This window comes from Alternaria incomplexa (genome assembly GCF_024043165.1).
Source record: "Alternaria incomplexa strain BMP 0042 chromosome Unknown scaffold_2, whole genome shotgun sequence".
Lineage (NCBI taxonomy): Eukaryota > Fungi > Ascomycota > Dothideomycetes > Pleosporales > Pleosporaceae > Alternaria > Alternaria incomplexa.
Window position 1 is genome coordinate 2,493,239 of NW_026249851.1, and position 21,620 is coordinate 2,514,858.

Sequence of the window (21,620 nt, forward strand, 5' to 3'; positions counted from 1 at the left end):
ACAGTACCGGTTCGGTCCGCAGCCGAGCCCGTTCACTGGCTCACACGTTGTCCAAATGCCGGATGTACTTCCCTCGCAGGTTGAAGCTGCAGTACATAGCCTTGTACATTGTGCAGCTCTATCAAAGAAAAGAAAATGAGTACAAGGGGGCCTTGGATGACAGCTAAAAACGCGTGTTACGTAGCTGTCAAAGTAAATAAGCAAAGGTAGTAACAGTAGATGAGGGGACGCGCAATGGGGCAAATCTGTACTTGGTGTCGCAGTCCGACTTGGTTCGGCCCTTTTCTCGCTCATGTCGTTAGCTCGCGGTGTTGCGCGCAATGGCTAGACCGTCGTGAGCATCAAATCGCGAACACGCAATCGCAGCGCCCCCCATCGATCGGTGAAGGCCTGCGTTACCGTCCCTTGAACCCCCTGACCATTGGCAAATCCAAGGAAAGAGGCCGACAGGTTCGTAGTACCTTTGTATTCGGGCCTACGTCAAGCAGTGGTGGCAGGTTGTAGCGCAAGAGGCTAGGAAACCTACACCCGAAAGTCAATTATCGCGTTAGATTGCTAGCTCTCGCCCTTGTCTCCATCGCAATTCAAAGATAATGTTGGGCTAGTCCGCCAATGGTGAAGAGGCTGAGAGCGTTCCGGTGACCTTTAATTTTTGCCCTAGCATGTAATGCACAATGTGCTGGCGATAAGCATCGAAAAGTTCATTACGATGTTCGCGGTGCTAGGTCATGCGGTACCCTGCATTAGATCGTCCACGTGATTGATATCTGATGCTGTGTAACACGGTACGGAACCGGCTAAGCAAGAGAACAAGAATGTCGAGGTACAGAAGTGGCCACCGAAACCCCTTCGTGTGAGGTGCTCCCGACAACGTTGCCTGAGCACGCGTACTTCCAGGTTACTTCTGAAATCATTCATGGCATTGCGGGCCGTTGTTCGCACCGCTTGTTCGCCCTGAGGCTTGTGTCACGTGCCGTTTGATGGGCTGAGGCCGGTGTATCGTTTTTTTGACCTCGCAGCTGACAAGTCTGAGCAACGCTGGTTTGCACGATAGGACATCGAATACACCTTCGCATCGCTGTGTACAAGCGACAGTACGACGCACTCACCCGTCATTGACGTACCCGTCCCGTCAATCTTGCACTCCCTGTCAGACGCACACATCCGTTGCTCCAGAAATGTTCTTCGATTCCCAACAACGGGTCTTCGCATGAACTGGTGTCGCAAATACCTTTGTTGGCGAATGGATCACGACTCAGGATGATGTGAGAATGGAAGCGGGATATACAGCTCGCCTCGATGATGATTGCCAATTGGCGTCATTCAGCGATCATTGTCATGCGCTGCGCAGCAAGCGAACGTCTCGAATTTTCCCTATCCCGAAAATTCAGGATTGGCGAACGACTCAAACCGCAGCCGCGTACGCCGACTGTTCCAGAGTGGCTGAGGTGAGTCTGCCGTACGCCTCACTATTGAGTCTTCATGCCTTGCGCAGGATGACGATAGTTTGGTAGGATATAGTGATTGCCCACTACGGGTGATGTTTTGCATGTTCGAGTCAATCCCACCCGCTGCCGTACCTGCACTAACGTTCCGGGCTCTTTAACCGTTGAAACATGGGTCGATGTTCGCAACATTGATGCCCATGACAGCCCCTGATGAGCACTCGCTTGACTCCAAACCATGGTAGATGCTGGATCGCCGGTGCTGGGATCATGGGCATTGTGCCTGGGATCCTGATGCGCTTGCCCCGGACCCCGTGCGGTTCAGGAACAGGCGATGTCGCATCTTGTCAAATGCTGGACGGCGACTATTACTAGGATCATGACTTTCCGTGTTGCGCATCCCGCGGCTTCGCGAACCAGGTCCCTGTAGGGGTTCCCTCGTTACGCCCTGAAGTTCGAGGAATTAAAGTTTCAACGGTCATCCGCGCCGAGTCAGGCAAGGGCCAGCATCACCAACACTGACGTCTTGACACTTCGGCCGGCATAATCGGCGACCTGAATCCTACGCACGCGCCCACAAAGCGCGCGTTATTCGATAGGATCAGGATGGGTTTTGTTCGAGATGCAGGACAACTGTGCCGCAGAGGCAGAGAGAAGGCTGACTCGATCGCTGGTTATGTTCCGCGTAGTTGCTGCCCAACCGATTTTTGAAACACGTTAGCGGCAGGCTGTTCAGGAACGTGTTGCCAGGAACCGCAACCCTTGCGGAAGCGATAAGAGATAGACGGCTACGGGCTGAAGGCGCATGCGGGGTAACTTCTCTCGACGCTTTAGACTTCTCAGCCCACCCTCGCTTCTGCGATGTTCACTCACTGAAACCCCACGGTTGATACATCGCCTAAGTGAGGCTGAGTTATATTTGACTCTGGAACAAGGGTTCACGGCGTAGCCGAAGAGGAGCGCGGCGGTAAATGTGATCCGCAGGCAGAAACTCCAAGGCGCTCTGAACCAGAACCTTTGTTATCTCGCTAGGCGGGGCTTGATTGCTGATTGTATGAAGGTGCGGGGCTTAGACGAGCTCATCTCGATACGTGAAGGTGTGGTGAAGCTCGGAACGCTACGTTAGATAACCAGGGAAGATGCAACGTCGTCTACAGTCCTTGACTCTCTTCAGGATCATGCGATAGTACTGCATCGTGAGCTCGCATCGTAACTGCGACGGAGCTGGGCACACAGTCGTCTCGTATTCGATTAGTTGAATTTATGTACCATGGCACGCCCTGACAACGCATGTCGCTTGTCGTCCAATATCTACCTTTAAGGCTCCCGGTTGTATGCATTTTATCCCCGCGCAGATGTACAGATGACACGGACCGTCGCGCTCACCGAGCGACATGCAGGTTGTTCAAGGCCCTCATTCGCAGTAAATCTGCGTGAGTGGTGTCTTCCCTGCCGCATACCAACACTACCAAGATTGAGTGCTGCAGCAATCATGGTAAAGCAGCTCGGACTAAGCGATGGCTTGGTGGAAGACGTGCACGGTGGGGCACCTCGTGGTTCATTCTTTGTAGTTTCCGTCCGGCAATATCCCGAATAGTCAGGTGCTCGCCACGGCATGCAGCCAGCCCGGAGTCTGGATGCCATGTGCCTCAACAATTTTCTTAGGGAATTTTTTGATTGGTCGATACCCCTCTTTTACGGTCAGCGGTGTACCTTTCCCACCACACTTTGCTACGAGCGCACTATGAGTTGGTATACGTGGAAGTGCACGAAGCTGCAGTTTCGCCGCTTTAGTGAGTTGCCTTATGCTGGTTTGATGGAAGTATGTATGCGATACAAGGATTGGAGTTCACCCTCGTCGAACGGGGTATGAACGGCGAAGGTGACTGCGCGACGGGCCGTGCCCAGCAGCGTTCGAGTATCTGGCGGTGAAAGTTCGTAATGTATGAGGTTCTAACTTTCGGAAGCATGAGAACAGCATCAGCTAATGCGCTCCTCCAACAGATCCTTTACGCCTTGTTCTCCCAACTCCGGAAACAGGCGCAGAACAATCAGCTCAACGATCTGAAAGACGAGGTGCTTGTTGAGATAAGCGTCATCGAGACAGTCTAGTGTGTTTGCGATCTGTCGAACCTGCTCATCGCGCTCGTAGCTCGCAAAGAAAGCGGCTGCTACTTTCGGTGGTACTAAGTCAAGTAGTCTGGCGGCACAGCAGCGCTTGATCTCCTTGATTTCCTCATACGTTGGAATCTGACGTGGGGGCCCGAGCGCGTTGTTAGGGAAGAGTGTTGCACGAAGAGTCCGAAGCGCCACGGGAAGGAAAGCGGGGTTCAAGATCTGCGTGTGGAAAGTATGAGCGAGGAATCTGCAATCGCGACTGGTTAGCAGATGAGACTTGGATATGACTAGATTGACTGGTGCGAGATAGGCAGGACGGGTGCGGTAGGAGTTCGACGGATGAAGGAGTCCGCGGGGCGTTCAGCTGGTGACCGCGAATGATGATGTCTGCGGTAGCAGGCCCGGAGCATCGGACGAGAATCGAGTCGAATTGTTGACGCGGCCCATAAAGTGAGGCGCACGCCCATAGCAAGCGAGATTGATGGTCATGCCACTATGCAACTTAAAGCAGGATGTCGTCGTGATGGATTGAAAAAGCCATTCCCAATCTTTCGGGAACAGCATCATTCGCCGACTGTTTCAATGCGCTGCTCAAACAAACTAAGACCATATTGGAGTCCGAGGAGTACGTGCAGGATCCTCAACAGGATGACGGTAGCGATGAAGACCGAAGAATGAGGCGTAATCAGCTGTTGGCGGGATTCATGGTAGGGCCAGAGTTTGTGGCCAATGTCGTGCTCGAACTCTGTACGGCCAGTCCCGAGAGGGACGACGGCCGGACGGTGTGAGCAGATCAACCGGCGCGTAAGCGGCCCTTCCACAAGAGCTAGCATCGTGATGACGGCTCAGGGAACAAAAGCCCTTCGCACGACCCGCAGTATTCTGTGGTCGCTGATGAGAGGCGCAGCACCAGGATTGGTCCGACCTTGATGCAGGCATCGTGTGGTCGCTCATGGTGTTGACAATAGCGACGGCCTAGAGTGTGCCAAGCCTCCTTGTCCGAAACGTGTCGAGTTGCCGCCCGGAACGGGTGCCGAGGCTTGCATAAAGCGGTGCGCCACGACAGGGTTGTTTTGGTGTGTGAGCCTGCGGGCCGTCGCATTCGCTGAAGCGAAGTCAAGTGACTTGAATCGTATGCGGAGCTATCTCATCCTGCGTCGCACGGTGCCACAGGGATTGACCAGCTAGCCAACCAGGGGATGCGAGTGAAGAAAGAGATATTATCGTAACTTACCTGTCCAATACACCATTGGTTTCACCCACCCTACCTGGGCCGAGCAGTGCTCCACGATGGAGCATGGAGATGAAGCCCAACAGCCAAGGCATGCGGACATCTAACTCGGCAAGTTGCGCTACACAGCTCCACAGGCTCATGCTTACTACAGGCCGTTTGGCCTCCAACGGGCGCCTGGAAGCCATCTTTTCCGCTTCCAGTGCTTGCGATTGATTGGCTGCTTCTGCAGATGACTGCTCGGTTGTGGCAGATCTCAACGGAAGGGAAGATAATGTCGCAAGACTCAAGACCACCGCGCGCACCGCAGTAAACGCCAAAAAAGCGTATTGGATGATCGCCCAGAGTACACCCGAGATGTATAAGGCCGATGTCTTGTGACGACGCTGGCCGGCGTCCAGTGGCCCTTTTGGACTAATTTCTGACCCTTGATGCGTTGACAGCAGCCCGTAACGCTCAAGACGGGTTAACGACTGCTCCGCATCGGCATCGTCCGATTGGGGATCCTTCTCTTTCGCAGCATCGGTCTGTAAAACCTCAGCTATTCTTGTGATGCCCTCCCAGAGCACCCACCCTTCACAGGCTTTTCCGCTAATGCCGTTTCCAAGGATCATCTCTGCGAATATTTCGCCTACCAGGGCGCGTAGACACCCATTTTTCAAGTCTTCTGTCGGTAGCAACAGGGCTAGCACGCCATGAATGAGTAGTTGGCGCCACGCCGACTCGCTTTCCCGCTGTTCAAGGACTGTCGCCGGAACATCATCGGTAGGCACAGGTGATAGTGCAGGGTGCGGGTGGAGCGTATGATATATCAGACGAGGATCTGATACTAGTGAAATTGACGAGGCGGCTTGAGTCTTCGCTATTCGGAATGCTGGCAGGGAAGAATTAGACAAACTTCATCGACAGTCCAAATTGAAATAACCTACAGGTCAGGTGGGCTTGGAGTAGCTCAGGTATCTCATCTAGCAATAGTGATTCGAGATCGACTTTCCTGAGGCGCTGCTCCAGACCTCGCGTACAATGAGCGATAATCTGGATCACTTCGTTGACAAATACTTGATCGGGAGTTATCTTCGAGTACCACGTCTGTACAAACTCCTTGATGATAACAGAGATGATGCCGTATAGTTGAAGATCGACCTCGTTTGAGCTCGTCAAGGGTGGCAATACGTCTTCAATTGGACGAGGTGTACTGCGTCCTTTCTCGCCATTGCCAAGTAGCACATTGTGGGAGCAGAGAGTGCGTCGAATGAATGCTGCCGTGGATTTATCCGAGGTAGTATCTAATTGAGGTTTCTGTGTGTCTGCTGAGCGTGTTGCAGCCACCACACGGGAGTGATTTTGCACGTTGGTCCCCGTGGCTCCCGGGGTCGACGATGCTGAGGCCTGGTAGCTCGGTGGCTGCGCAAGAGGGACGTCTGGATCCCGGTTCGTACTCTCTGTCATTGCAACGTGATGTTCATCATTGCCAACACCGAATGTAGTTTTCGACACGTGATAGCGCGCTGCGACACGGTTCGAGATGAATGTCGTCGTGGAGTTGATACTGGCGAAGGAGCGATGACGACAGAATGTCAACCACGGTCGGGATTAGCCGAGCCTTGGCGCGTTCCTCTTTGTGACGCGCGCCGCGTCGGTCATCGCACAGCACCAGCCTTCTGAAAACCAAACCTCACAGCACCACTTACTCTCCCGATCAAGATGGCAGCATTAAGTCCCGAATGTACGTAGTGCGGCAGTTCTTCGGCTCGTTCTAACGTCTGCGACAGCGGCGATAATCGACGTGGAAGCTCAACTGAAAGACATCGTGCAAAACCTCTATAACCTCATTGTGCAAGCGTACGACCACCATGGAAGCAAGACGCAGGAGGCCATAAGGCGGGAGATGTATGCGATAGCTACACCTCGCGTATAAGCTTTTGAGGCTAACCGTACCGTAGCCAGTCGCTCGTTCAGAACCTGGTGAAATTGTCGAGGACGGCACCGTCCGTGAACATCAACATTCCTCCAGAGGTCATGTCCTACGTTGAGAACTCCAGGAACCCAGATATCTTCACGCGCGAATTTGTTGAGACCGTGCAGCGAATGAACCAGATGTTGTACGGTCGCGTCGACGCATACCGAGCGCTTCAAGAACAACTCGCCCTGCACGTCTCGAGCGCTATTCCAGAACTCAAAGAGGACGTGACCTCTGTTGTCGAGTCTACAGGCGGCAAGATGCGCGTCTAGGCTCATTACCTTCACTAGACCCAGGTGAATACCTTAAGCGGATTCAAAGTAGCTAAGCAATCACAATATGGATGCTGGAACAGCACGGACACATGCGACGACCGAACTCAGATCACGGAACATACCAACGAGTACCACATAGCCAATACATTACGGGCGGTGATAGTTACGACATGGTTGGTATACGGATCAACACTCCGACAGGTGGGGAAGTGCATCAATGAATGCGACCTCGTCCAGATGCTTGGTCAGTCAACTCCGACAATACTCGGAGTAGCATTGGATGCTTCAGACATGGAGGAGATCCCCACAAAACACGAATGAAGATGTCGTTGTAGATGCTGTGCTCTTTTGGGAAAAGATATTGGCAGGGATTGCATTATCCAACACGTTACAACGAGCTTACTTCTCAGAAGGAACAACAACACTCTCAATCTACTAGATTTGATTGCGACTATCTCCATGCGTCCGTCACATCCGGCTGAGCCACATTGCATCCCTTGCTTCTGCTACCGATTTAGCATGGCGCGATGCTTCCTCTAGACGGCTGTTACACAGGGCATTTCATTGATGTGCCGGGTTTAAACTATGTTTCATTACATCGCATTCGTCTCTAGCATTCTGCGTCATGTCTCTGTCCATTATATTGTGCGACGAAGGATCTCGTACGACGTAAACCTTCGGCATCCTTGCATAACAGCACACAATCTCGCAGTGCCCAAAACGATGCTAGTTCTCGCTGATCCCGGGCACTCTTTGTGAAGATCTCGGCGCTATTGAATGTCGGGCACTTCATCGCTCACATTCAGCGTTCCTTCAGATCCACTTCGGTTCTTTGTCATACTTACAAACCGTGTCTTCATATGAGACCTATGTTAATATGTGAAGCAAGTCTCTATTACGAACCAACATATGGGTGCTAAATTTAGTATAACTGCAGCGGTGCGACAATGGGTGTTGGAACTCTCGGTCCGATGGAGATGTCATGCGTTGTGTTGACAGTCTACACGACTCGCTCGGCCGAGTTTCGCGTATAGCCTGACCATAGCAGTTCTTTCCAGGAAGCTATAGCGATACAATAACATGTGAAGGTAGCCGCTCACATCATCCGCTCTGCTCACGTACCGACCTTGGTTGGACGCAGTTCTAGTGAGATCGAGGATTTGTTGCTAACAGCAACAGTAATCGGCCACCATTATCAAGTAACAACGTAACACTGGTTGGAATACGCCGACCTAAAGCTTTGCCAAAGTTATTAATTCGTGCGAGGTGCGCACGCAACTTCACAATCTCTGTCAATTATCTCATTGACGCAGGTGCATCCTGATGAAGATGTATATGCTTCAAAACCCTCTTGGTGACATTTGCATGTCAATTCCCATCCTTCACCTTACTCTGATCAATTTACTGCACCCAAGTTTGGACACGATGTGAAGCAACGCGGAGCTATCACTGAACGGGAAAGAGGCTGCCGTTGAATCTAGATGAAGAGCTCCTGCAAACGCTTGTATGAGTTCTTCTGTAAATATCCGCGTGGTTGGTCATTCACTGTCTGATTTTGGATCACGACACGCAAGCTTCACCATTCACTACTTAGCAAACAAACCGCCTGTGACATCACACGCATACAAACACTGTAGCTCCCTTATACACGGTTGCACCTGCTCTCTGGATTGATAGAGTCCTTTATCGCCCCTGTGCTTTACACTACGCACTCACTAGCAGTCCAAGATTCTTCAACCCGCTTGGCCCGCAAACGCTCCATACACTAGCGAACAGACAAACAAACTGATCACGCCATAGTTTAGTCAACCAGCTTCCAGAAAGAGTTGAAGGCCAACATGACGTCGTTCTTCTCCTGGCCAGTTGCTCCGACATGGACATCCAGATGCCAGAATGCAGCGCCGCTCTTGTCATCACCAGCGCCAGCGACCGCATCAAGTGTTGCGCATGAGCCTTGCGACTCCCCAAATGCATTCGATCGTCCAGAAATCCAACGGCTCATATCATGGGAGATCGTCCCTTGTCTACATCGCCTACCGCCTTCCCCTGTTCCCAGCCGTTCACCAAGCCCCGACCCCTCTCTCTCGGATCAACAATCTTCATCAACCATTGCTAACGCAGAGTCTTCAGAGGCGAGGCCAGAGCTCTCATCATCTGACTCCTGTCCCCAAATGAGCACTTCCTGGATATCCTTCGAAGAGATAACGCACACTGAAGCCGCCTACCCTCCTGAATACACAATACCCTTTGAGTTTGATACAGAAGCTTTTCCTCCTCATGCACATCTCTTTCCTTCCTCACCAAACGGCACATGGCGTAATGAGTCCGTCCACGCTTTGACACGTCCTACAGCTGTTGATTACGCAGCGCTGTATGCAAAACTATGTACATTGGCCGAGGAAGCAACGGATGAGTTCGCTGCAAGAGTAAACCGAGCGTTCGAAGGTAGGGACGTACCGGCAATGCACGACAAGGTCATGCAGATCTTTCCTTCGGTCTCAATGCCGGATATGAGAGATATCGAGAAGGCTATAGACACTGGGTGTGACTGGGGAGAGGAACTGTTTGAACAGAGAGGACGGAGGAGGACTAGAAGGTGGCGGTAAGTGGAGCGTAGGCAGAAGTTCGAAAGGAAAAGGTGGTTCATAACCACCTTGTTCACAAGATGAAATTGCGGCATCCGGAAGGGTAGTGAAGCTAAATATTGTATTACATCAAGTTATCTTTAATGCCTGACCGGCCTTTTGAAAGAAACGAACATTAGTCTAACGAATCAGCATCGTGGCCGTCATTAACCCCCTCGCTAAATCAACAGTTTTGTCTATACCGTAGCCGTACCAAAGTCGGTCTAGTCCTCTCGGTGAAGACTACCTGCCCGTTGACGCATGGCAGAGTGCGGGTGCGCAGCCTCTTCCTCGTCTCGGGGACCACCAGCACCGCCCTCCATAGGACCTCCAGCCTGCATGCCACTCGGTGTTCCGCCAAAGCTGACCAATACAGACGGGTTGTCTGCCGTCAGGGCGTCCAATACGTCCAACTCGTGTGCTGTGAACCATTTCGGCATCAAGAATGTGCGTAGCGGGATGAGGGCGATGATGAGGACCGGAAAGCCGATAGCGGCGATGGTTTGCGAAATGGCGACTGTGCATGCGACACCAAGAATCTGAAGACCGATGAAAAGCCGAATCTTGTTGCGTGAGACGCGGTTGAGCGGGTTATCGCGCTGGATAAAGCGTTTCTCTGACACGAGGTAGAGCGCCTTGCTGACAATGCCGTTGGATTCTATGGAGCCCCACTATGAAGAGATTAGCATATCGTGTCGAGCTTGAAGATGGAACAACGCGTACACCGACGACGAAGAACACGCCAGCAAAGACTGCTGCGGGCATAGTGTGTAGTACGATAAGTAAGGGACCGGTCATGGTACCCCAGATGGCCATACCCATCAAGAAATGACTGATACGCTGCTCGACAACAGCAGTAGCCTTGACAAATGGCTTGCGGATCTCACCACCGTCTTCCGTTTTGGTGATCTCCAGCCTAGTTTCGTAAACGGTCAAAGAGTCTGTGTGTACGGGTGCTTGCGGAACCAGGCCGTTGGGAAGTGGAAGGCCGATGACGCCACCAACAAAGCATGTGCAGCCGAGAAGGAAGAAGTCCCAGTGAAAACCAGCGGGCTTTTTGAGAGGGTACTGGCGGGCCTGTGCTGTGAGTGATGACACATTCTATGATCAAGGGTTAGCGTTCGCCGATGCTAGAAGACGTGTATGACTTACGTGGTCGTAGTAGAACAACAGCATCATCAAGAAGCCAAATGGCAAAGCCACAAATACCCACTTGACGTCAAGATTCCAGAAGTCGATTACCCAGTTTCTATCCTGCGTCGGTGCAAAGGCCTTGCCGATAGGCACTCGGTATAGCCCAGTCTCCTCCAGACGTCCAGGAATATGCGAGAAACCGACCCAAAACAGGGTAGGGAAGACGAAGGAGTAATCGGCGATAATGCTACGAATGCCTGGGGTAAACACCGTACTGTTACCAAGCTTCTCGAGGCCGTAGACAGAGCCGAAGTAACATATCGCAATGACGATGGAGAGGTAGCCACCGTCAAACCCGGATTCTTGGAACAGATATACTAGCTCCTCAACACCCTTAACTGAACGCAGGTCAATATCGTGTCTTGAGATGGCCAGTGACTAGATACATACCACAGTAGATAATTCCAACATACATGCCGAACGTCTCACTCGAGAAGTCAGTGACATAGGCCATGTAGTCGCTGAAGTTTCCGAAGGCTACGATCCAATGAAAGATGGCAGCCCAAATTCCAACCCAGGCGGTAAATGCTGGATAAATGGAAGGGTCATATTGGGTAACAATGTCGTAGATGGTGTAGTTGAAGAGCGCGATCAGACCAGTGACTCCTACGATGGTGAGGGGTTGGCACGCGAGCAAACTAAACACCATGGCTGCTAATGCGGACGAAAAGAGGGCTTCATTGATGCCAAAGAACCCGCCCGTTCGACGGTACATGTCGAGCGTGAACGCAATGGCAGGTAATACGCTGTACTGGTCAGTAAAAACTCGATCGTCTATCGAGATAAACTTACTTTACGAAGTACATGCGAACTGTACTGGCGAAAGCCCTGTACGTGAGCGCATCGGTTATGTCGCTCCAGTAATAAGGTAGTCTCCTCTTGACATCGTGATACATGCCGCGACCAGGTTGGAGAATGCGCCATCTCCGCCATCCTCTCGCGCCTTGGAAGGTGTACGATTCGTGTGTTGCGGTCCTCTCTAGTATCTCCTTGCTGTTCGAATTTGTCGCGTCTGGCGAATCCATGATGACGGATATGCAAGTTGAATGGACTACAAACGGGCAATGGTTGCGAAGCCGCAGAAACTAAAGCTGAAGGAAATCGATCGACGCAATAGATGTGTGCATAGTTTGATCCGGACCCTGAGCATCTAGTCTATATACGCGGAATCAAGTCCAATTACAGAAGCCGGCGCACTACGGCCCCAATGTCATAGCTAAGCTTGGCATCTGTGGAGATCGAGGGTTTGCCATCGATGGGCGGACTGCTTGTGCGCGGAAGGAGACATGATGATGATGCTTACCTAGGTAGCATGAAGACATTAGACAAAGGCGGATGCTTGTCTTGAACGACAGCCTATGCGCTTCCGACAGGATTTCGTTGTGGTTGTTCGCGATAAGCATGTTCATTGTTGAGACACGTTCGGTTGTTTGGTGACGTCTGCCGGAGTAGAGGCCTCGCGCACGTGGTTAGCGTGGCCGTTAGTTCCCGTGCCATGCTGAGGAAGGTCGCCATCAGCCCTGTCGCCTGCGGCTTTTTTCGGTCTGCTACTACTACTGCGTCTATTCCAGCCCGTTTTTTTCGGTCTGCCCAGGCATCATCGAGCAGCAACTTCCATGGTCTGGGTCAACGTGCACGTTGCAACCCAAACTCCGCAACCACGACCATCGTCTGCATGGCACCGTGCAGCTGTGACATTACTTCCAATTGGTTCAGACGTCTGTACCACACCAAAATGACGTACATGGCTCGCCGAGCGTATGACTGACGCCAAGCGCCATACCGCACGCGGTCAAGAGCGTTTCCATTCCACCCCGGTATCTTTCACAGCTGCTTGAGCAGAATTTCCATCAGCATCGTCACGTTTCCGCGCGCTCCTATTGCAGCATATAGAAAGAGGTGAACAGTGTCGCGACATTGCGACATTCGATCCGGGTAGACTTCGGACAATTTGTTCAGCCCATGAACAATTCACCCATCTTCCATCACCTCACGTCTGTAGCGAGTTTTGTTTCGCATCCTGAGGTATTTCTATGGTACGGAGATACCTCCACTGTAAAACTTCTAGTGGGCATCGTGGTAGGTTTTGAATATATCACCCACCTACCCGCGCAATGCTCAAGCTTCTTAGCGTCCGGTGTCAACTCCACAGGCTTAATTAATCCACCGGAGTATTATCGATATACTTCCTTAAGATGAACGCCCTCCAGGACGTCGACGGGCTTTCAGAATGCATCGGCAAGGCTATCCAAGAACATCTCGCTAGGTTCAACATCAACATTGCATGGCCGCAGCTCGATAACCTGGATCATCCCATCCTCCGTGTCGAAGCCTTTCTTGAGGAAGCCGATGCCACCCATGCAGCCAGAGCGCAGTCCGAAAGGATCGCATCGGTAAGTTGATGTTCCCACCACACTCAATGCCAATGTGCAGTAGCGTGTTCTTACACGTCCGCAGAGAACCGTCGATCTGGCGGGCATGAGGACGCCAGCCCCCACGGCCAGCCCAGCCGCGATGGATCTTCAGAACTATGATGAGACCTCGTCTATGGATGAGTCTTATTCGCGGGACGAGTCATCGTCGTCGGTACAACAACCCCGCGAGGCCCGCAGGAAAGGCACTGGCGGTCTGAGGGTGTCGCACACTCAGTCATCGTTTCAAGAAGATCTGAGCGAACACCAACGGCAAATGCAGGTCGATAGCCGCAGCTTCCCAAAGCGGAAGAAGGTGTGTGAACTCTCCTAGGCGACGTCGCTCTCTCAGGCACGCCAACCTAGGGAAAAACTGAACAGCCTGGAGCCTACGTTGACGTCGGGTTACCTACTTTGCAAGTTTTCGTCTCAACGTAGGCTCCAGGGTGTTCCGTTTTTTCTAGGTTGGCGTGCAGGTACTCGCTGGACCCTCAGTGGGGGAACGAGTGGGCTGCTTTTTCGTGCACAAAAATACGTGATGCGCATATGCTCGCCCATCTTTCTTGAAATAGCTGACCATTTCCAGGTAGCATCGGAGAAGTTTGTCTTCCAACCGTCCACTCTGGACAAACTCATCATCGGCATCTGGGAGCAAGTACACAGCACGCTCAACCTCGACCCGAAAGCGATCTTTGAACAGTTCCAAGTAACGCCCAATGGATCCTCCATGAGCATGGGCATGGTCGGCCATGCGCATACCGACGAAACACCTTCCGCCATGGCAGTACTCAACAACGCTCCGAATCCGATATCCGAATCCTTCAGTCAGATGAATGTCTTTTGTCGCAAAGTTACACAAGCGAGTCGCGTGTGCCGGTCCATCGAAATGATCGTACAAGCCCGCTGGGTCGAACTGTTTGAGGAGCAGGTGCTATACCGGAGCCAATTGAGACCAGAGCTATCAACAACAAAGCATAGGAAAGCTGTGTTCATGGAAGCCTGTCAGGACTTCGATTGGTCGGAGTAAGTACAGACACCTGGGATTGCGCAAGCATCTTAGATCGCATTCGCTGACTGCCGTGCCACCCCAGAAAGGAACTGCGCAACAAAATGGCCATTTGGCGTGGCTACAAAGAAGTGAAGGATTCAGCAGGTTGGGCCGCACTTGTCTTCGCTGGCATGGGCATATACCGGTTCTGCAAGTACCGAGTTGGTTTCGATAAAGATGCCATGCGCCGGCTACGGAATCTGCGAAAACGTCTCGAAGTCGCGGCCGATACCCTGCATCCCCATTGGCGCCAGCTTTTGTCCATAGTAGGCGAATCGCAAACCCTTCAATACCCTGGCCATCCGCACGACTGGGTAGTCTTCGAAGACGGATCAGATCCTGTGCCACTGCGCCAAACGTATCTGCTCCAAGACCCTTACTTTGCTTTCGAACACATCGACGAGTCGATCATCGATGAATCAGTTTGGGGATGCGAAGACCCACGCTGGACACCACAGTCGAGCGCAGTGGCGAGACCAGGCGGAGCCTACATCTGCGCTTTGTGTAACGAGCCGCAGTCCGACAAACCGCAAGACAACTCCTGTTTCTGCTTCCCAACCCTATTCGGTTGTGTAAAGCGCAAGCCACCGCCTGTTCAGATCCTGCGGACTTCCGATGGCAGAAACAACGGTCTGGCCGCATTGACCTCCTTCGACCGTGGTACAGCAATTGGAGAGCTGGTAGGCCTGATCACAAACGGTGTGAGACATCTCGATGTGTTGGATAGCTCAACACCCCTGGCCAGCTATCAGATTTGGCAGGGAAGAGCTGGAAATTTCACACGCTTCATCAACCATAGCTGTAAGCCGAATGCGCAATGCTCTACATTTACTTGGTTAGATACCCAGAGGGTGGTTCTGGTCAGCAAGGGGATAGACGCGGGAAAAGAGGTTACATTGGACTATGGAGACAAGTATTGGGCTGGGCTAGACAAAAGCTGTTTGTGTGGAGAGAGTTGTTGCAGGTATCGGAGAGACGGAAGGATTAGATAACATTGTCGGAAGCGACTTGCTGTATTTTACGCACACTTGATAGAGCACAACGACACTTTTGAACACTTGATATGTTCGATCTGGGGCAAACGTCATCTTGGGGCGAAAGTCGCAAATAATGGGTCCAGACGTGAAAGGCGCGTGTTGCAGTATCGATAAGACTAGCGCGACAGACCCCTGCACAAAATTTCGGAGACACTCGAACCTGAACTATCAGCGTACATACCAAACTTCAACAACAGCCATGGCGACTTCCGATTACAGCGAGTCCGGCGCGTCAGACCAGGAGATACTCGAGGCGCAATATGGGGCCAGAAAGAGAAGGAGACTGTCACCTACCGAGCCCGAGAGTTCAGCTTCCGAGGCTGAAGCTGAGAAGCCGCTGCCAGTAGCAGCACCAACGATCTCGCGCATCAAAGCCAAACAGCAAGACAAGTCGACGAATACCGCCAGTTCTGCACCCAAAGTCAACCCGAAGCTGGATTTTGCCACGCTCAATGTAGCACCATGGCTCTGCACTTCTTTGGCCAGCATGGGAATCAAGCGCCCAACGGGCATCCAGGCCTCGTGTATCCCTGAGATCCTCAAGGGGAAGGACTGTATTGGTGGATCGAGGACCGGTACAGGTAAAACTGTAGCGTTCTCTGTGCCGATAATGCAGAAATGGGCGGAGGATCCAAGCGGCATCTTTGCCGTTATTGTCACGTGAGTAGAAACCATTGCTGCCATGTGGGCAGTAGCTAACCGCCATACAGACCCACCCGCGAGCTCGCGATCCAGATTTACGAACAAGTGAAGGCAATCTCAGCGCCGCAATCTATGAAACCCATTCTCATCACCGGAGGATCAGACCAGCGGTCCCAAGCCATCGCTCTCGCTTCGCGCCCTCACGTTGTAATCGCGACACCAGGCCGTCTAGCAGAGCACATCCGCACCTCAGGCGAAGACACCATCTGCGGCCTCCGCCGCGTCCGGTTCGTCGTCTTCGACGAAGCCGACCGCCTACTCGCCCCAGGAAAAGGCTCCATGCTTCCCGATCTCGAGACGTGCCTCTTCGCGCTACCCCCCAAAGAAACGAGGCAAACCCTTTTATTCACGGCGACCGTAACGCCAGAGGTTCTAGCGCTGAAATCGCAACCGCGCGCACCGGGTCGTCTTCCCATCTTCGTGTCTGAAGTCGATACAGAGGATCTGGCAATCCCACCAAAGCTACAGCAGAGATACCTCCAAACGCCTGTCACGCACAAAGAATGCTATCTGCACGTCCTCTTGAACACGCCCGAGAACAGCAAAAAGAGCGTCATAATCTTCTGCAACCGAACCAAAACAGCCACCCTACTAGAATACATGCTCCGTCTCCTCGCCCACCGCGTAACAGCCCTCCACTCGGGCCTCAAGCAAAACGACCGCGTAGGCAACCTCGCTCGCTTCCGCGCACAAGCCGCTAGAATCCTAGTCGCCACCGACGTCGCAGCCCGCGGTCTAGATATCCCAGAGGTAGCTCTCGTTATCAATTTCGACGTGCCCCGTGACCCAGACGATTACATCCATCGTGTTGGTCGTACGGCGCGTGCGGGCCGTGTGGGAACGAGCATCACGTTGATTGGACAGAGGGATGTGGAGTTGATTCTGGCGATTGAAGCAAGGGTGGGCAAGAAGATGGAGGAGTTTGAGGAGGAGGGTGTTAGTGTTGAGGGGAGGGTGGTGAGGGATGCGCTTAAGCCTGTTACGGAGAAGAAGAGGGAGGCGCTGTTGAGTATTGAGGAGGGGAGGGATGTGCTGGGGAAGCGCAAGGTGGGTATGCAGAGGAAGCGGGCGGAATAGGTGTAGATGTCTGGCTGGGTTCGTTGTAGATGCATGCATGGGTCGAGCGGTCTCCTCAGGGGTCATTTCATACTCATGATATTCAGATAATACATATTGTATGCTCTTCGCTAGAACGCTATAGATCGATACATGAAGCAAGATACATTACTCATAACACTTCGCTGCTCACGGCGACCCCTTCCTTGGCCTAAATACCGTATTGAAGTTCTTTTGCGTAACGAACCAAGCGTTATGAGTCTTCCACTCAGCATCAGGGTGCTCGAGCTCGATCTACAATCAGCGTTAGTATCGTCCAGTCTTCGACATCATCAGTAGTGAGACTTACTTCAAACCTCCTCAGAAAACTCGGCACAAGCTTGTAGATCTCAAGAAGACTGATGTTCTTTCCAATGCACGTCCTAGCTCCAGCACCAAATTGCAACATCGTGCCCTTCATTTCTCTTAGCTTATCCGGACTAGCCTCAACCCAGCGTTCAGGACGGAAGGTATCGACATCTACACCGAACACCTCCGGCCGGCGGTGGACGATCCAAGCATTGCAGCCGACGATAGTGCCGCCGGGAATGAATTCGCCGCAAATCTGCATACCCTGCTTGGGTACGACGCGCTCGAGGATAAGGCCGGGTGCGGGGTGGAGACGGAAAGACTCTTGAATGACAGCGTCGAGGTAGGTGAGCTTCTGGGCTTCAGGCCAAGAGACGGTCTTGTCAGGACGAGACTCGACAACGCCATCTGCTACGGCGGTATCCAATTCTTGCATAAGCTTCGCATAGACGCGCGGGTGCTTGACGAGGAAGTAGAAGACAGCCGAGAGCGAGATGGCGGTTGTTTCTGAGCCGGCGAAGACCATAGATGTGCATGTTGACAGGATGCGGTTATCGTCCATGAACTCATGATCGTGACTTGCTTGCGCAAACTTGGAAAGGAGGTCGATGCCATGAGGGTTGGCTTTCTCGTCGTCGGAGAGGCCGAAGCGCTTGATCTTCTCGACTTGTGTGGCTCGCTCGTTGGATCGGTTCAGGGCGAAGAGGGTGACGGGGTGGACACGTTTGTCCAGGCCGATGCGCTGTGCGAGGAGGCTGATGGGGTTCTTCCAGAGAAGACGGTCGAGGATAGGAATTTGACCGACCTGAAAACGCGTAAGTATGACCCCATTCACGCCAGGTTCTGTTTGTGACGACTTACCGGTGCGACGTAGTCGAAGAACTTGCCCAAGAAGCCAATGATGTTATCCACGTCCTTGTTTCCCTCGACGAAACCCAGTCGCTTACTCCACGTCAACTCGCCGATAACGTCGAAGGCGAAGAACTGCAGCCATTGACTGAAGTTGCAGCTCTGGCCAGTTCTCGCGTACATGTCCTCCGTCTTGTCCAGCCAGTATGTGAGTGTCGAGCTAACGAGAGGCTCGTAGTTGACGAGCGAACTCATGGAAAAAGCGTTGTTGACGCATCGGCGGTACTTTGCGTGGAAGTCTTCGTCGGTGGTGGAGAAGAGGGAGAGCAGCGGCGCGCCTTTGGAAACGGCGCCTTGGACGGGGTAGAAGTCAGACTGGAGATTTTAGCTGTCGCTCAGGAGATTGACCGAGACGTGCATACCTTGGTAACACCCTTGTTCAGCCCATAGATAGCTTTGATAGCCTTCGGGTCCGCGAACGACAAGACGTTCGGTCCCAGCCTGACGATGTCTCCATGCTTGCGATGCAACGCGAGGTTGGTCCATTGATGGTTGTGCTTCGACACATCCCACAGCCGCCACCAGTTGGTGTATCCAGCAGCCCAATGTCCAGGGTATTTGTTCAGGCCGTTCCAGTACTTGTTGTTGAGGAGATATGCGATGGTAGTTGTAGCCAGTACAAGCGGCCAGTACTGCATCAGCAGCGGGACGATCTCATTGGCCAGCATGTCGCGCGATCAATCTACCCGGTAATAAGGTATTCGATCCGGGATCCAGATAACGGTAGCACGTGAGTAGGTATATAGCAGAGTAAGCCGCGCGACACGTATAGAACGCTCGCCCGGGGCAAAAGCTCATATAAATGGGAGCCAGCCGTTGGGCCTGTGCCGCCCACTTCCCGCGTCGTCAGGCAGTCGGGTCGGAGTCGGAATCGCCATCGTAACGCGTCTGGGTGCTTGCGCAAGATTGTGTGTGTCGGCAGTTGATAGCTGAGGCGTGAGATGATGAAGGTGGGTCGGTGGCTGGACTGGAGCGGCTTGGAAGGATGACGCGGGGACAGTAGCTCCGGGGCGCTTTCGCGGGGTAAACCTCGTCCATCACACTGAACGCCCATCCTCAGCCCTATTCATTGGCCTCAAAACTCGGTTATCGCGATGCATCCAATTTATCTGCCTGGCTCTGATTGGCTAAATCGCCTGTGTACAACACTACGCGGGATTGAAGTGATCGCAAACCCAAGTCTCTCACAACGCCTCTAGATTCGGCGCAGCATCGCCAATGTGCTCTGTGCTATTCTTGAACTGCCGATTATCGTCACTTCGACAGCTAAACCTTGTGTGAGACGATAGCGAGGGTTTGTGGACCTTTGTCCGTCGGCAGTTGTATTCCAATGTCATAATTGCAACTGCCGATATCTGAAGGGGGAATGGGCGCCGAAGCCTCCGAGGCCTCGTCACGTGGCTCCGGCTACAGCTCGCCCTCGGCTGTCGTACAACCTTTCCAGCAGTCTGTGAGGATCACGAAATTCTTTTTTGTGTTCGTGCGAGTTGTAGATGCGTTCGACGATCGGCAAGAATGTGCGCAATTTGTGAGCAATGCATCGTCTGGTAACAAGCTCATTAGAAGCACAGATTGCGGAATACGCGTATGGGTTTTACCGTAATGGTGGACAAGTCAAGTTGCATGTCTTGCATATAAACATGGGCAAAACCCAGCTGTGTAACCCGGATGTATGCAAGCCCAGCAGAGTCTCGACGTCAGCGGCCCTCCCGCACCTACCTTCCGCCTGCATCACATTCCGCATCACGAGAAAACTAAATTGTCTAGTGCAACCTGACGAGGGAAGTAGAGACTGAGTCAAAGTTGGCACGAAGGAGTCATGATCAAAGATTTGTATTGCTAGTATAGAGCAGTAGTACTTCTTGCATAATGTTGTGTCATGCAAAAGTGTCGACTACCATCAACAGCTTAGCCGGTGTTGAACCGACTGAAGCCATCCTGTGCACCAGTAAAAGAAAACCATACTAGAAGGATGAGAGCCAACAATCCGATCCGTGGGAATGTATGGCTGCTTAGCCAGTGCACTGGTAGTCATAGTTCATGCGCGAAGCATCCGTATCCTTGGGGACATAAATAGTCACCCGACGACCATCCGCCTCAAGCGTACCCACATACGAGTCAAAGAAGGGACGCCAGTAGACCTGACCAGTTCCACCAGGGCAATCAATGTTGATGGTAACAGACGTGGTGCTCGTCATGGTTGTCGAAAAGCCGGCGGAAACGCCAATCTCTGCGCTGACTGCATCCCATGCACTTGCACCCAGACTGGCGCTTGCTGTGATGGAAAAGGTCTCTGACTTTGCCTCTGAGACGGTGTAGGCGCCGTTGTTGGGGACTTGGGCGACGAAGACGGCGGAGCCGGGCATGTAGACGTTGTAGGATGTGACGACGTCTGAGAACCTGTCCGCTTGCTGCATCGTGAATGGTTAGCTTTCGGAGAAAGAGAGCGATGAAGCTGGTGTACATACCCGGCTCTCCAATTCGTTGACTCGAGATGCCGCGGCGAGGCTATCGATCTCCGCCACCAGAGTCTGAAGCTCAGCTTTGTTCTCTTCGACAGTAATCTCCTTGTAGCTGGTTGCTGTAGCCGTAGACATCAGGCGCCATTCAGTGGCAAGCCTGATGGCGACCTCAGTCCAATCCGCAGGCGGAGCTGGTGACTGGTAGCCGCCCGTATCCTCTGCGCAACCATTTTCGATGGCTCTGGCTCTTCCACCCCAGCTAGAGGCAGAATCGCAGACTTCATACTCCTCGTTGTTGCAGAATGAGATACGGCAGTTGCCTCGTGTCCAGATGCGGCATTCTCTTGGGATGACGCAGACACTCATGTCTGGGTTGGTGCCCTCGCCAAAATAGCCGTTGCCACTCATGATGTTGCGGCCTGTTCATGGTGAGAAAACTCAGTATTGCTCTTCAATGTGACCATTTTGGAAGCAAGGGGAATCAGAGTACTCACAGTCAGCCCAGTTGGGCTGCAATCTTGCCTCGCAGAAGATGCCGCCAGTTTGCGTTCCGTCCCAGTCCTCTTGACGAGGAGCAATTGGGGAAGAAGTTCCCATTGCCGCAAGCATCGGCAGAAGGGTGAGAATGTAGTTCATCATGTCGAAGATGGAGTCTTGAGGTTGAGGATGAACCAGGTGATCTGAGAAGAAGGTGTTTGGCTGTGATGATGGGATTGAGAGCAAAAACATACCTCTTTATACCCTTCTGCCCTTCCATCTGCCTCACAAACATCCGTGTATCCAGCGTCATGGCTGGCCTA

General features: G+C 52.6%; 7 protein-coding genes across 7 annotated transcripts; 3 read left to right on the forward strand and 4 right to left on the reverse strand.

Moving 5' to 3' along the window:
• Positions 1 to 3,425: 3,425 nt before the first annotated feature.
• Positions 3,426 to 6,243, reverse strand: J4E90_002349 (uncharacterized protein; the record flags this gene model as incomplete). The annotated part of the gene is made up of 3 exons (XM_051431929.1): positions 3,426 to 3,810; positions 4,798 to 5,668; positions 5,724 to 6,243. 3 exons carry the CDS (start codon positions 6,241 to 6,243, stop codon positions 3,426 to 3,428), a joined length of 1,776 nt encoding a protein of 591 aa, XP_051295063.1.
• A 255-nt stretch (positions 6,244 to 6,498) lies between these two features.
• Positions 6,499 to 7,026, forward strand: NUT2 (RNA polymerase II mediator complex subunit; the record flags this gene model as incomplete). Its single annotated transcript, XM_051431930.1, has 3 exons — positions 6,499 to 6,520; positions 6,567 to 6,684; positions 6,738 to 7,026. The coding sequence occupies 3 exons, from the start codon at positions 6,499 to 6,501 to the stop codon at positions 7,024 to 7,026; spliced, it is 429 nt and encodes a 142-aa protein (XP_051295064.1).
• Positions 7,027 to 9,877: 2,851 nt separating this feature from the next.
• Positions 9,878 to 11,872, reverse strand: J4E90_002351 (uncharacterized protein; the record flags this gene model as incomplete). The annotated part of the gene is made up of 5 exons (XM_051431931.1): positions 9,878 to 10,324; positions 10,377 to 10,754; positions 10,806 to 11,185; positions 11,238 to 11,593; positions 11,640 to 11,872. 5 exons carry the CDS (start codon positions 11,870 to 11,872, stop codon positions 9,878 to 9,880), a joined length of 1,794 nt encoding a protein of 597 aa, XP_051295065.1.
• A 1,170-nt stretch (positions 11,873 to 13,042) lies between these two features.
• J4E90_002352 (uncharacterized protein) lies at positions 13,043 to 14,285 on the forward strand (the record flags this gene model as incomplete). The annotated part of the gene is made up of 3 exons (XM_051431932.1): positions 13,043 to 13,240; positions 13,305 to 13,574; positions 13,845 to 14,285. The coding sequence occupies 3 exons, from the start codon at positions 13,043 to 13,045 to the stop codon at positions 14,283 to 14,285; spliced, it is 909 nt and encodes a 302-aa protein (XP_051295066.1).
• An 83-nt stretch (positions 14,286 to 14,368) lies between these two features.
• Positions 14,369 to 17,122, forward strand: DBP8 (putative RNA helicase; the record flags this gene model as incomplete). Its single annotated transcript, XM_051431933.1, has 3 exons — positions 14,369 to 15,005; positions 15,541 to 16,003; positions 16,054 to 17,122. The coding sequence occupies 3 exons, from the start codon at positions 14,369 to 14,371 to the stop codon at positions 17,120 to 17,122; spliced, it is 2,169 nt and encodes a 722-aa protein (XP_051295067.1).
• A 168-nt stretch (positions 17,123 to 17,290) lies between these two features.
• J4E90_002354 (uncharacterized protein) lies at positions 17,291 to 19,026 on the reverse strand (the record flags this gene model as incomplete). Its single annotated transcript, XM_051431934.1, has 4 exons — positions 17,291 to 17,395; positions 17,451 to 18,254; positions 18,311 to 18,673; positions 18,721 to 19,026. The coding sequence occupies 4 exons, from the start codon at positions 19,024 to 19,026 to the stop codon at positions 17,291 to 17,293; spliced, it is 1,578 nt and encodes a 525-aa protein (XP_051295068.1).
• A 1,344-nt stretch (positions 19,027 to 20,370) lies between these two features.
• Positions 20,371 to 21,429, reverse strand: J4E90_002355 (uncharacterized protein; the record flags this gene model as incomplete). Its single annotated transcript, XM_051431935.1, has 3 exons — positions 20,371 to 20,769; positions 20,827 to 21,239; positions 21,315 to 21,429. The coding sequence occupies 3 exons, from the start codon at positions 21,427 to 21,429 to the stop codon at positions 20,371 to 20,373; spliced, it is 927 nt and encodes a 308-aa protein (XP_051295069.1).
• Between the last annotated feature and the right edge of the window lie 191 nt (positions 21,430 to 21,620).